Consider the following 14,437-nt stretch of genomic DNA (forward strand, 5'->3'; position numbering starts at 1 on the left):
AGATTTTCAGACATACACTATGATCCAGCGAAAAACACATATCTGAATTAAATTAGACACACACAGGAGATGTACTATGTAGAACTTTCAGCGAAAAATGCAGGCTCGACCATGACTCGAACCCGGGTCTCTGGCATTCCGTGCCATTGCTCTACCACTGAGCTACCGAGCCGGCCTGGTTTCGCCTGATTTTTCGCTTCCGCTGTTTTACCTGTGTGGAACCGTCTCTGCCAGTGCTACCGCAACTGGATCTGTTGCCTATGAAATACAGTAGACGTCGCTGAAAGTTCTACGTAGTACACCTCCTGTGTGTGCCTAATTTAATGAAGTAACATCTCTACGCAGGAATGAAAGACGCAATGTCGACGTCTACTGTGTTTCAAAGGCAACAGATCTCGTTGCGGTAGCACTGGCAGAGACGATTCCACACAGGCAAAACAGCGGAAGCGAAGAATCAGGCGAAACCAGGCCGGCTCGGTAGCTCAGTGGTGGACAATGGCACGGAATGCAAGAGACCCGGGTTCGAGTCATGGTCAAGCCTGCATTTTTCGCTGAAAGTTCTACGTAATATATCTCAATCTTTTACCTAATTACAATAGTGAACGTTTTAGCATACTTAGTAATATCTAATACGTTAAGTGAGGAAAGTTTGAGTTGAACAAAACCATATTGATTTAGAGTTAATTTCACATTAATTCCTGATCACTTGCAAGTTTATAATGATTTGTAAATTAAATATAAAATACACGCAGCGAACAGAAATAATAAAACATGACCACTGGTGGATGAGAAAATGTATATCGAAAAATCAAAAGTTGTCTAAACTTACTGACAAAGAAAACACATCTAAAATTTTAGAAAATATATTGCTGGAAAACCATTTATAATTCCCGAATCTCTAAGTTTGTACCTCACCCTGAGACGAGACAACAGCGTTCCAGCTAAACTTTTACCTCCAGCTATCGAGCTCCACGTGTAGCCTTACCTTCCATTCCTTCGAAAGCACCGGGGTGGATGGTTTTAATCATGTTCCCTTCCAGCTCCAGGGACGTGATCTTCCGGAGCTCGGCAAATGCCCTGGCTGGAACGGTCTTCAATCTGTTGTGTGCCAGGCTCAGCGTCAGCAGATTCCCCATACCTGCAAGGGCAGAAGGACGAGTTAGTGGTCTTTTGGGAAGCCCATTTCTGTGTCTCTAACATATACGGTTGCACTTTCGCTATGCTTTGAATGCATTTCTCTGTGTGTTCGTATTTTTCTTATTTTGCATCGTATTTCGGTCTCTTCAGGGAAATCGTGACGATGAAGATAAATTATGATTAGATGGAATTTAGAAACAGTATAGGGCTCGGTAGCGAGTTCGTGAGTCGACCACTCAACGCGCTCGGTCACCGAGGATGTGTGCGCGGTGAAAAAATGCAGGGTGTGCCAAAAGTCTGAACAATCTCTGTAAAAGACACACCAATCATTGTCCGGACACATGAAAGAAAATGAAGTTGATTCTAAGATGGCGGCCATCTTGATAGGAAACCTCAGATGGTTCTTTCCCCTCACCCACATGGTGTATCAGGACATTGGCTTTTATACTGGTGATTCGCACTTTTTCCTCACCCTGCAGATACAGCACTCGCAATGCACCCCCACAAATACTGAAAAATAAACATTATTCCACAATCTATAATTGGAGTTAGGACGTAAACGACATATAATACTCTAATACAATTACTGAGAATCATTTTCATTATTTAATTATTAGCTACTAGAATTTAAATAATACATTTATAACAAAACGGTGTACATGATTTACAAGCACGACTGACAAGTAAGGATTTACAGCGGTATGCAATATTAATATTATATTGATTCTTATTTTCCTTATAAGTCTGGCTTGCTGAATTGTATTATATTTCTTACGTCATTGCTGACATCATGTATCCATCTGATCTTCGGTTTTCTTTGTGTACCAGCAGTTGCTTCAAGCTACTTATTTGCTTTAATATAATCTCTTCGACCATTATTCTAACTCAGTCTTTGAGCTATCATATACCCTTCCTATAATTTATTAGTAGACCTATTTCAGTTGTTTTATTCACCATGTACCATTCCGCCGTCCCACTTGGTCATGTCTTTTCTTTAAACCGTGGAGACCTGAATTTCTTAAAGGAAAAAAAATTGTAAATAATTGTAATTCCCCCCCCCCCCCACTTTGTTAACGCCAAGGGAAGTAGTGTTTACCTAAAATTTATCTAGCATGGAAGAACGGTGTTTTATATTCATGCTTACAGTTTTCACAGAGAATGGTAAAGTTCCCCGTGCACATAGCGAGGTACCATGAAGGTACATGTAGGGGATGTGAGGATAGGGCCCCACACATTCTCGATTTCGGCCACCTTGGAGGTGATGTATGTTAATCAGGTGTTGTCTTCTAATGTTATTCTTAGGACGATTCATGATATGTGGTTAATTGATGAAAAGGCTATAATGTTTCGTAAGGCTTCGGCCGCCTTTATGCGTGCACAAGGCCGGAAAAATTCTAACCGTAGATCACCCATCCCGGGAATCGAACCAGGGTCTCCCGCGTGGCAGTCAGACGCCATATCGACTAGACCACGACAACTCTTCATTCTCACCACAGAGAATGTGTGTGAAAATTATACGTAGTTATTAGAATTGAAGCTCATTTAATCAGTGCTGAAACCTGGAACACATTTTGTAAATTGCAACACGTAAATCTCGGTATATAAGCCTTGCCCGTATTTTTTGTCGCACCATTTAAACTTTTTATTGCACCTCCCACAAGCGATGTTGATTACAGCTACCTAGCTGAAACTTTTTTACGTCTACGGAATTTTCTGACCCACCCAGATTCGCTTCGCATCTAGGCTAGTATTTCGCTCTAACTGCCTGTAATTGGCCTGCGAGAAACCTCGTCCGTTCGCTTGAATGGTTTTCTACAAACTTTTCACGACTTAACTTTGTCACTCTACTTTTCCATTGCGGTGCGTCTGATTTTTTTTTTCGTGACCACGATAGAATGCGTTTTACTTAGGGGAGCGTCCCTATTAAAGCGAAGGCCAATTATGTCTGGAGTGGTTTCGGAATCGATCTGAGCTCGGCCCGTTAATGATGGCTCTGTGTTGGTTAGGAGAGATTCCAGCACCGCTCGCAGAAAATCTGTTATTTCACACGTCGAAATCGTGTTCGACCAACAGAGTCGGAGCGATTTGTGGTAAGGGTTGAAGCTACGTCAATATCTGGTGCCCCATCAACATCCTGGGTCGGACGAGGACATTTCCATATGAAGATGAACTGTGTGAGTTTAGCCTAGTTATGGGAGACAAATCATTAATATTTTTTCTCTTTATACTCCCATGGAGCTTTGTGTTTTTACTCCTGGGTACAAATGCAGATTTTCACGACAGGGCGCGTCAGAAGTAATGCCCTTTTACTAATTACTTTAAGTTAAATGTTCAAAATGTTGGCCTTCCTATGAGAGACGGTCAGGTACCCTACCAACCATGTCAAGCAAGCCTTACGAAGTAATTCGTTAATGTCAGACATTTCGTCCCGAATTGTGTCTTGTAAAGCATCAATGGCTGGCGGTTTGGTCTGCTTCACAAGATCTTTAGGACACACCACAAGAAAAATAAGATGCCGTTAGATCCGGCGATCAAGGTGGCCACTCAACTATATGGGCCATTTTATCTCAAGGGATGTGGCAAACGAAAATTATTAACTCGATACAGTTACATCTCATAAGAAAGGGACGTTTTTCTGCCACACCCTGTATATAATTTATTCTGTATGCTCTTCCGGTTGCATTGCTGGCACCAAGAAAAATACATGTGGAATGCGATTCTGAGGGATGGAGGGCGTAACCTTTGCGTTTTCCTCTTCCCTTAGGGCGTAGTCCCCGTTTATAACACGTACTCCAGATGTATGCATGGGGTAGCACGTTTCCTGCATGTATAGTTTCTTCACAGAACGTTGCAGAAAGTGCAAACGTATACTTTCGCCCTATTTCAGGGGGAAATCATCTCGGAGAGGCCGCTTGAGAGATGGAGACGGGGAAGCTATTTAGCGGAAGAACATTTTCCGTTGCTCGGGCCGGTGTGTGGGGAGGTGGAAACTGCCAAGATACATGACATACTGTCGCGACCACACCCTTCGTAATCAGAGCGGAAACGAGAAACTAAATGGACCCCGCCGGTATCATGCATGCTGCTAAAGATCCGAGGGTGTATCGATAACTTTTTTTTCAGCTTGTGAGGATCGCGGTTTTCTTACAACTCCTTTAGAACCATCTTTAGAAGAAAGCATTTTTCTGAACATTCATGCCATGACCAAAATGCTACCGTGTAAAGTGAAAAGTCTTATGGCATTTCAGATGCCATGGTATTTCTCCAGGATAGGATCGTATCATTTTTCGTAGCATAATCAATTGGAAACGACCTCCAGGTCACGAGTGCAGATGTAAAGAACGTATCACTTCACATTTTTAAAATACAATAGCTATTCAACTGAGAGGAATAACGTTTCCTATAAAAAGGTTTTTTGTACAAATCAGTGGAGATTTTTAAATACTGTATAGCATACCCGGTACAAGTATGGAAGAATGTTTTAGTTGTTTCAAATGTAAACACCGTGCACTCGTCATAGATGGTGTAATTCAACGTGTCTTTCGTGCTGTACAGGGTGGCTCAAAAAGTCACTTAACACCCTCGGTACAAGGCCACTGCAGCGCGCAATATGGAAATGTTGATGACCAATCGTTGCCAGGCCAAGGGGGAACCACATTAACGCCACGTAAACATTAGCCTTGTCACTGTGAAGGACTTTTAATTCAATGGAAGCGTCACACTGTATTGTTCGCGACAACCATTCATAATGCGCAGCTCTTCGTGGATCTATCGGATTAAAATCGTATGCAATGGCATGCGAACTTCTCTCCCTAGACATCACTTTGATCTCGATGCATTACCGATGCGCTAAACAAATTTGAAGGCATATTTCTAACACCTCGAAAAGGAGCAAATTGGTACAAGAATTCAGTCATAACTTTTTACTGGTTAAAGATACGTTGAAAAAACCTTCACCATTGCATTTCTCGTGAAATTCTAGCCTGATTTGATATATCATATCACCCCCTTCCCATTTAAAATTCTGAAGTTGAATTCAGATGACCGCCGACCGTGCGGGTGGCGTCAATCTGGTTCCCCCTTGGCCTGATAACGATTGATCATCACCATTTCCATGTTGCGCGCTGCAGTGGCCTTGTACCGGGGGTGTTAAGTGACTTTTTGAGACACCCTGTATATATTAAAAACTGTAATCGCAAAAGTTAACCCAAATGATCCATGAAATCCTTCTGTGTAAAGTACCTCATTTATGGTTTTTAGAAGCATTTACATAGCATTTATTCTAGCAAAAATATTAAAAGAAATGTAATGTTTCCGTCTAAAGCGGGCCGTAACGTGTGGAAAATATGTCAGTTATCCAAACCTAAGTTAGTTCTTTCACTATTGTTCTTCTTAAACAAGGCACCCACCGTTGTGGGTTATGGCGGGAATTAGATATTCTATTTGTCCACTGTAGCAAATGGATAGTCTGCTGTAATGCACTTACTGCACGCGTTTCTGATTCAACATTATTTCCCTCCCTTTAGAAACGAGGATTTTCCCCCCTAAGAATTGGTTTTCAGATTTTCAATTAACAAAAGTTTGATAATGGCTTATTTTGCTTCAGATGATATTTTCTCACACATCAAATTAATGCCTATTGAAAGAGCTTTAAAATTACCCTCACATGGGGTTTCTACCACTAGGGTTACATTTTTCTATCCAAATGTGGCAAAATTATGCGACATATGTAATCATGAACAGGGTGTACCGGGGTACGCTGTACACCCGTAAATTTTGGAACGGGTTAGATTACTCTTCTAATTCTTTGGGTCTGAATTGTACCCCTTGTACTCCCTAAGAAAAATGAATGACGCAAGATGCTGCCGTTTAAAAATCTCGTGCTTATTAGCCAAACGCACGCACGCGTGCGTGTGTGGGGGAAGGGGGGGGAAATAATGTTGAATCAGAAACGTGTGCGGTAAGTGGAAAAAGTGTGTGTCAAAAATGTTGTCTGGCCACTGAATGTCAACACCGCATACAGTGATATCCGTTGAACCATGGACACTGCGATGTCACTGCGAGTCAGTACGTGCAGGGTGGCATCCTTACTCAGTTAAATAAAAATCTGTATAAAATCGGTTTCGCAATGTGATTTGACAATGATAATACATTTCAAAGACAAATGCAAAGAGCTTCGAAACAAGACCAATATTATGTTTGTAGGACTGCCCAATGATAAGAAAAAGTTGTTTCGCAAAATTGACAAGAACAGTTTTTTTTGTCAAATTTTAAAAAGCTGAAAATTGTGTTTAGAACCATTTTGCCTGAACCGTACTAAAATTTCATCAAGATCGGACCACCTGTTTTTTTTTTATTTATAGAATAACGCATACTTGAAAAAAAATAATTGAATAAGATAAATTTTGATGTACATAACTCGTTTTTATTTGGAGTCCAACTCGAGTATCTATCCTATTGTATTTCTTGTTGCTCACCTGCGAAGTCGCCTTGAGAAATCTCGGGGATAATATTCTCCTGCATCTCCAGCTTCTCTAGGTTGTCTAGGATGGAGAGGGCGTCCGTCGGGATCTCATTCAGCCTGTTCCCTCCAAGGTTTAAGCGCTTCAGCTTCCTACAAAAGGAAACGAATAAAAGAAAATAAAGCAAATTTTCCACCAGAAACGCTTTGATTGATGCACTAAAGTGTGTTTATTTCCTTTGCCAAGAATCAGTTTTACAGTTCGATGCATTTTTGTGCCATTTGTAAAGGTAACGCCAAAATTCATCACATGATTTAAGTGAGTATTTATTTCTATGTCGAGCTGTCCTTTAAATTTTCAATTGATGCGTTTGATGCACCTTCCTGACTTTCTCCATCAAGCACTTTGTAATGACCTTGCCGGTGACTACTAGAGTTTCAACTCTATGGCGCAATTATAAGAGCTTGTGGTTGACGACCAACCTTCGTGCCAAACTCTTAGAAAAATGGAATAATCTAGAAGGTTCGTTCATGTAGACACTAATGACTGTTACGAATTGTAAGTTGTTAATAATTCATATTGATATGTTTTGAGAATATTGATTTTAAATGTATCGTTGATGATGTGTATAAATATGTTAATTTATCTCATTGGTGGACGATTAAAATAATAACTGTTGTGAGTGTGTCAAGCCCCGCGACAGGTTAACTTTGCAGCAACTTTTCGCATATACAGACCCAAACGTGCGCGCAGAATATAGTTCCGCTGCAATACTGCCGATTTTCTCACTGTCTGTGATATGAACAGCTCGGCGGTTGAGGCAAGACTGGTACGGGAGATTCTGAGCGCCGTTCTCGCGCGGATTAATACATAAAACTTGCTGCAAACTTAACCTGTCGCGGGGCTTAGTTACCACATTGTTGTATCGTGCCCTATGTACCTAGGAATACAACACGAATTGATTGATGGAAGTAAAATTCATCTGTTTTCCTACACGCATAGGAGATAGTGTAAATTAAGGTGTAATTGCTCTTCGCTTTATAAAAAAAACTAAACTGAGAAGTCCAATTAAGGGGAGAGACCCAAACTGTTAACAACCTTAGTACCTTTATACACAAGGTGTGTGTGAGTGAGAATTGGCAGGACCGAAGAGTAAGGCTTGCTATTTCTTCGTGTAATATGACGAAACTATTATTGTTTGCAACTGGGAATGCAAAAAAGAGTCCTTCGGAGCGACAGTAGGAAACGAAAGATGGAATCTCTTAACTTTTATCAAAATAAGGAAAAAGTGATGTAGTGCTTCAATGCTCTAAATGCAGAAAACATTTCCACAAGCGGTGGAGAAGATACGTAACAAATAGAGCCTTGCATGCCATTGTAACCGAACACTGTACCATCTTCCGGTGATCGAACACGAATCTCTCCATCCTCGCAATGACACGGTTGAGATAGGGAATGCATAATGAAATGGAAGCAGCTCCCCCCCCCCCCAATACTCTATTCTGGGTCATATCGATTCGTGTGGGTTAACCGTGGAGTATGTAAACGAGGCGGGTGCGTGTGTGCGTGGCGTGTCTCCACGACATTGCGTGTTTTTAAGCATGTCTGGGACCCTTCATTTCCTCTTCGTGGGAGAATTGTTAAACAATTCAGCGTTTGACGCAGGATGTCCTGAAAGGAGAATTATCTGCAACTTCGCGGAAAATTTTCCACTATCTCGTTCCGGAAAATTTTCCAGATACTTTCTTTTTTTGTCGACGACCTTAACTTCCTTTGCGTCAGTTTCCATTCCTTCCTTTACTTTGAACTTCCTTTTCCTGTGTCAAACCCAGACAGCAACAAACAGTAGGAGAAGAAGTAAAGAGGGTGAGTCAAATGAGTGTGAGCCATGATGTGTAGACCGAAAACAAATTTATAAGTTTTAGTCAGAGATGCAAACCCCAAGCATTGCCCTTTGGTTCTTTGCTACTATCACATTTTGCAAACTAACCCTCTTGATTCTCTGAATAGTCCCTGCAAGTCAACAGTTCAAGCAGTGGCCCTGACGGAATTTTCAAGGAATCCGCTCGTACGAAGAAATAGCACAGGAATGAAGAAAATCATCGAATATTACTAAGAATATTATTCTTCTTCTTCTTTGGGCCTCCCAGATGGCACATTGGTAGTGTCATCGCCTTGTAATCAAGGGGTCCCGGGTTCGATACCCGGTAGAGGCACATCGTGGTTCGGATCCCACTTTAAACTGTAAGTCCAGTCCCAAATAACCTTACTGTGCATAAAGTGGACTTAAAACAGAAACAGAGACTCCTCTTCTTCTTTGTTCCCTTGCAGATCTCTGTAACAAAAGCCTGTTCTGCTTTGATTTATTGATTTGCTTTATTTTACTTAGCTTTTTGTGCATTTTGGCTAATTTGCGAAGATGGGGATGAGTGATGATATGATGAAATTGATGAATGGACACTTACAAATATCCATGCCCAGGCCAGGATTCGAACCCGGGACTCCTGGCATCGTAGTGCGATGTGCTAACAACTCTGCCACTGGTTCCGGCAAAGCCTGTTCTTCGACTACAAAAATTGATCATTCAATCGACGATATGGTCTTCCTAAACTTATTTTTCCTTTTGGCCTGTAATGTAATAATTATCGAGACAAAGGGCTATCTGGCATCCTCAGAACACTTTAAGTGATATTTTTTTAATTTCTCCCACCATTGCTTTGAACTTCCACTTATTTCGGATTTCTTTATTTTTGACTTTCTCCTCTAACATTACTTCATGTGAAGACAGCAAATATCTCGTTTGTGAACAATTTATGTTAGGTTTATCATGTTGGCGAAGAGTGCAATATTTGCTGCCATATGGAAGGGCCGGTTTTGAAATTATGTTATGGTATCTACTTTGAATTTCTTTTCTCATTTGTTTTCCAAAATTTATTTTCAAAGTTCCATTTAATCTATTATATTTTACCAAATTTGTCTCAACATCTTTTTGGTGTTTGAACTGCGAAATGTGACTTCCAAATATACAAAGTATGTTACCTGTTCAATTATTTTATAGTTTATCACTATTTTCACTCTAGGAAGTTTCATACCATTTATTGCCATTGAATTTGTTTTATCCTCTGAAATTTTCATGTTATAATTTGTAACAATTGATTGAAATTTGTAAATAGACTTTTGTAGATCAAATTCAATTGGTGCAATCAATATCTGATCGTCTGCAAATATTATTGTTTGTATTATTACAGAATATTATTACATGTTCAAATATACTTAAGTTGTTTTTTTCTATTTCAATGATTTCCTATGTGTACGAGGCGCGTCCAGAAAGTAGATTCCGATCGCGTCCGTACGCGGTGAAAATGGTCGGAACACGGCATATGCAGGCAGGAAGAGTTGGTATGTGGCTGTAATCTGGTGCATTCGCAGCGCTGTGAAGGCAGTCGCTTTAGGATCCGACCTCACGCCCAGGGAGTTTTCCTATCTTCGTTCAGCTGAAGTGATTTCTGGCAGGACAACGTTTTGACAGTGCCACTGTTGTACAGACCCTTTCAGTCTTTAGCGATGGCATGTGACACGGGCGTACCAAACTTTGTTCCACGCTACGACAAATGCCTCAGCGATGGTGGGGAATATGTCGAAAAGTAGGTTATGGGTCTCTCTAACTAATGACAATTACTTCTGATGTCCTTGCTTTATTTTATGGCTAATCGTAACTTACTTTCTGGATGCGCCTCGTGTTTCGCATGTTTTTGCTATGTAAAAATAGGGGGCTTAATAATGAGTAAAGGCGGAGAAAGTGAGAAGGACATGTTTTTCAAAACTCTCATTGAAACTCATTGAAAACATTTTTAGAACATATGTTAAAAACATATTGCTTTATGGATCGGAGATAACGTGGACATATTCATATAATGCTGTAGCTTTCCACAGGCAGATGGATGGGCAAACGAAGATGTAGTACGGTAAACAACATATGATGGTAACTGTCGCATTCTTTCTTCAGAATGATTCATTATTGTTGTCATTAGTACCTATATATTGTTGCCATTAGTGCCTTATGGTTTTTTTGTGTTCTGTGTGTTTGCTTCAAAAGTTATGCATGCCCGTTGAATAACCTTACTAGAATATTTATCTTTTATTTTTGGCAAAACTTGTAAATACATGTTTCTTTGTATTTTTTTTCAGGTAAGCTTAGCAGAGAAGGAGATCGATGACAGAGTTTTCCAAAAACGTCGCTAGCATGAAGGTAAAAAAAAGCTACTTTTTGTTTTCAAGCTAAATTAAAAAAATGTAAAAACCAATGGTAATGTAATTTACTTGATAACTCGACGTGTAATTTTATTCGTTCGGCGTCAAGTTTCATTTTCGGACCTATCGATCCTACTACACAGTACGTTCTGCCCCGAGGCTAGGGTGGCATATATTCAGGCTCTGTATGCCGAGAGTGCATTCATTCTTCACTCGCGCGCGTACTTGAAATGAAAGTTATTTTAATATCAATTTTGGAAATTTGCATGTATCTGAAATTTGTTTAGCCTTTGGAGTCTTGCCCTTTGAGACTGAAATGAATTTAATTTGATTTGTTATGGTATAACACCAGTTTTGAGTGTAACGTAATTTTTCCATACAATTCTATAAAATTGATTTTTGAAAATCTCAGCAAAGCCTCTTTGGTGTGTGTGTATGGTAAAGATGTGTTTAAAATTTATTGCTCTGAAATCACATATCAAAAGTATTTTAATAGTAGACCTGAAATAGATTTGCCTTATTTTAGATTGCGTTTAGCCAAAAGTGGAGGAAAAGCTAAGATGAAAATGAGGAAACAATATGATGAAATTGGTGAAGGAACACTCACAAATAAACCCTCTGGCCGAGCCGGTATTCGAACCCGGGACCCCTGGCGTCATAGCGTGCTGTGATAACCACTCCGCCAAGGAGGACAGCAGTTGTAGAAGAGAGAATGTTTCAGAAGAGAATTGACAACGAGAGACAAATATTTTCATTTTCAAAGTTTAATATGTTGATTTACCCGATGCATTTCGCGTATTGAAAAACCTATTCTCTAGTTATTTTCAGAGGTTTTTGCTGTAAGGAAAACCTGTTTTTGTTCTGAGGAGACGTGTATTCTGCAGCTCCTTGGTGGGCGGGTTTATGTTGGAAGTCTGCAATTGCTTCACATGACATGCAATCATCCACACCCTATTTCGTTTGAACCCTGCGGGAGAGTTAAAATAACAATAAATGGAAACCAAACATGCATTGTGGGACGTAGGTGGGGTACTCCATAACACTAATTGATACATGAAAACGTGTCCCGAAGCTTTCAGGATATCGCCCACTCATAGAGATCTGACAGTGTAACGTGACAGTTAAAATGTTTCGTTTGCACCTTAAATACGAGTCTCTGCGAATCACTGACGGTATTGCAACCTCGATTTTCTGATGGTTAATACTGCGGGGTGTTTCACTACTAGGCCGACCAGTAATTTATTATGGAAATCCTTATTGTTGTCACGTCTTCCAGATGAGGCAACGTAGCACACTTCTGACAAAGTCATGCAGGTCATCAGATCCTTCAAGACATATTATTTTCGAATGGAATCTGACTACTTCGGGCACCAGATCTGAGACACACTGAGTTTTTCTTTGAGGAATGTTGAATGGTAGGGTACGAAAAAGCAGTCTACACATATTGGATGAGCTGAAGCACATTACCACCAAACTTACCATAATCACGAAATTCCAGTCTGGATTAGCCTAGTCGTGCATAAATCTAAAGAATTTAAATTAAATGTTAAATGACAACATGAATTTTTTGTTTAAATAATAAAATATTTCATAGTGATAGGAGTCGAAATTATTTAAAATTCTGAACCTGACGTGGGACTAAATCTTAGGTCAGCAGTAAAATAGTTTTTTTTTTAAATCGTTAGTTCAACTTGCAAGAGCAACAAATATCAGACTTTAGGAAAACTAGTAACTTTCATATTTAAAAATATTACAACAACAGCTATGTACAGACACCCTGTATTTTTGGCATGCGGTTTTAATTTGAAAATTAACGAAGGTACTCACTTTTCCAATCCTTGAAACGCGCGGGGTTCTATCTTGTTAACCTGGTTCTCGTACAGGAGGAGTATCTCCAGAGTGTCAAGGCCTACGAAGGACTGGTCGTGGATGACGGTGATGTTGTTATGGTTCATGTTGAGGATGAGCAGGGCGTGCAGGTTCCTGAAGGCAGACGACGGGACCGTCCTGATCTTGTTGGTCGAGATGTCCAGCTGGGTGAGCTTGGTCCCCAGAGAGCTGAGGGAGGACTGCTCCAGCACGGCCAGGCTGCTGTTGTGGATGTTGAGGTGGCTGATCTCAAGCCCCATGAAGATGTAGTCGTGCAGCTTGGGGAGGTTGTTGTGCCGCAGCTTCAGGTAGAAGATGACCACGGGTCTCCGCTTGAGGTTTTCCATCGCCTTCTCTATGTGATTGTTGTTGGTGTGCTCGCATATGATGTCCAGGCCTATCTTCTTAATGTTGCAGACGCACGGCCAGATGCCGCTGCTGTCCGGGCACTTCGGCGTCGCCGCCTCCGAGCCTGCCAGGATGCCCACGACCAGCATGACCCAGATGGTGCAGCACCTCCTCTGCCTCAGGGACGCCTGCTGCCTCTCGGCTCCCGCGTTTCGCCACCGCATCCTGACACTTGCTTCTGGCAGCGGTTCCTCTCGCGCTGAGTGGATCCCTCCGGAGGCTAGGGCATGGTGAGGCGAGGACAACGGTGAGCGCAGGGGAGAGGCGAAGCGATCTGCAAACGAGAAAGGAGACTGTGAGCGTGTGCTGGAGCTTCCATTGAACATGCGTCATGAGCGTGACATTTGCTTCCCAGCATGCAACCTATCAGTTAAATGGATTTTTTCCCTCCGCCCTTCCGACGCACATGCTCGATACACGCACTACCCACCTGTGCCTCATGCGTTCGAATCTAGGTCAAGGGATGGATGGCTTGTTATTGCTTACATTATGTAACTTGTCTTATGTTGTTTGAATATTCAACACTAACTAGAAATAGAACTCCGTGGCGCAACGCCCCTCTGAGAGCCAGGGCCTGCCAAGAGTCCCATCGCCGCTGTTTTCTGGGTTTCGAAACCGGAGCCCGCTACTACTTCTTTTCAAGTAGCTCCCCCAATTGTCCCGACTTCACCGAAATTTTGGGGCACCCACCGGGAATCGAATCCGGGACAGCACGCACCAAAGGCGAGAGTACTAACCGTTTGGCTACGCGCCAGCCTATTTAAATCGATACTTTCTTTATAATGTTGCTGTATTTCCAAAACCATTCCAGCTATGAGCATGAAATTCGGTGGTTTTTTTTAGGGGGGGCTCATCTCCCCAATAACAACTTACAATATTCTCTAGAATACCTAGAGATAAGAAATTGAATTAATCAATACAAAATACGTACTTGCTTTGTAATCAAAAAGGGAGGGGGGGTAGAGACACGCTTCACAGTAGGTTCAACCGTGTTATCCTACCTGAGCTAAGTTAACTAAGGCAAAAACTGACTTTTCATCGGCACGAGTAAATACTATCTAAACCACGCAATTCATATAATTTAACTTCAACTTAGGAGTTCATAATTTAACTTCAACTTAGGAGTTCATATTATCTAACTTCAACTTAGGAGTTCATATTATCTAACTTCAACTTAGGAGTTCATATTATCTAACTTCAACTTAGGAGTTCATATTATCTAACTTCAACTTAGGAGTTCATATTATCTAACTTCAACTTAGGAGTTCATATTATCTAACTTCAACTTAGGAGTTCATATTATCTAACTT

The 14,437-nt window shown here is 41.0% G+C and overlaps 2 protein-coding genes across 3 annotated transcripts in view; one reads left to right on the forward strand and one right to left on the reverse strand.

Moving 5' to 3' along the window:
* Positions 1–14,437, forward strand: part of LOC145992738 (tectonic-2-like) — a 619,016-nt gene that overhangs the window by 131,580 nt on the left and 472,999 nt on the right. The window lies entirely within an intron of this gene.
* The window catches only part of LOC145992150 (uncharacterized), a 266,282-nt gene that overhangs the window by 16,760 nt on the left and 235,085 nt on the right, over positions 1–14,437 (reverse strand). For both annotated transcript variants that reach the window (XM_083128421.1, XM_083128422.1), the window contains 3 exons: positions 12,678–13,401; positions 6,615–6,751; positions 986–1,138 (listed from right to left, as the gene is read on the reverse strand). In XM_083128421.1, the coding sequence (XP_082984547.1) occupies positions 986–1,138; positions 6,615–6,751; positions 12,678–13,291 (904 nt within the window). In that variant the 5' untranslated portion in view covers positions 13,292–13,401. The remainder of the gene's footprint in view (positions 1–985; positions 1,139–6,614; positions 6,752–12,677; positions 13,402–14,437) is intronic.

Source organism: Lepisma saccharinum, chromosome 9 (assembly GCF_977018435.1).
Source record: "Lepisma saccharinum chromosome 9, izLepSacc3.1, whole genome shotgun sequence".
NCBI classification, from domain to species: Eukaryota; Metazoa; Arthropoda; class Insecta; order Zygentoma; family Lepismatidae; genus Lepisma; species Lepisma saccharinum.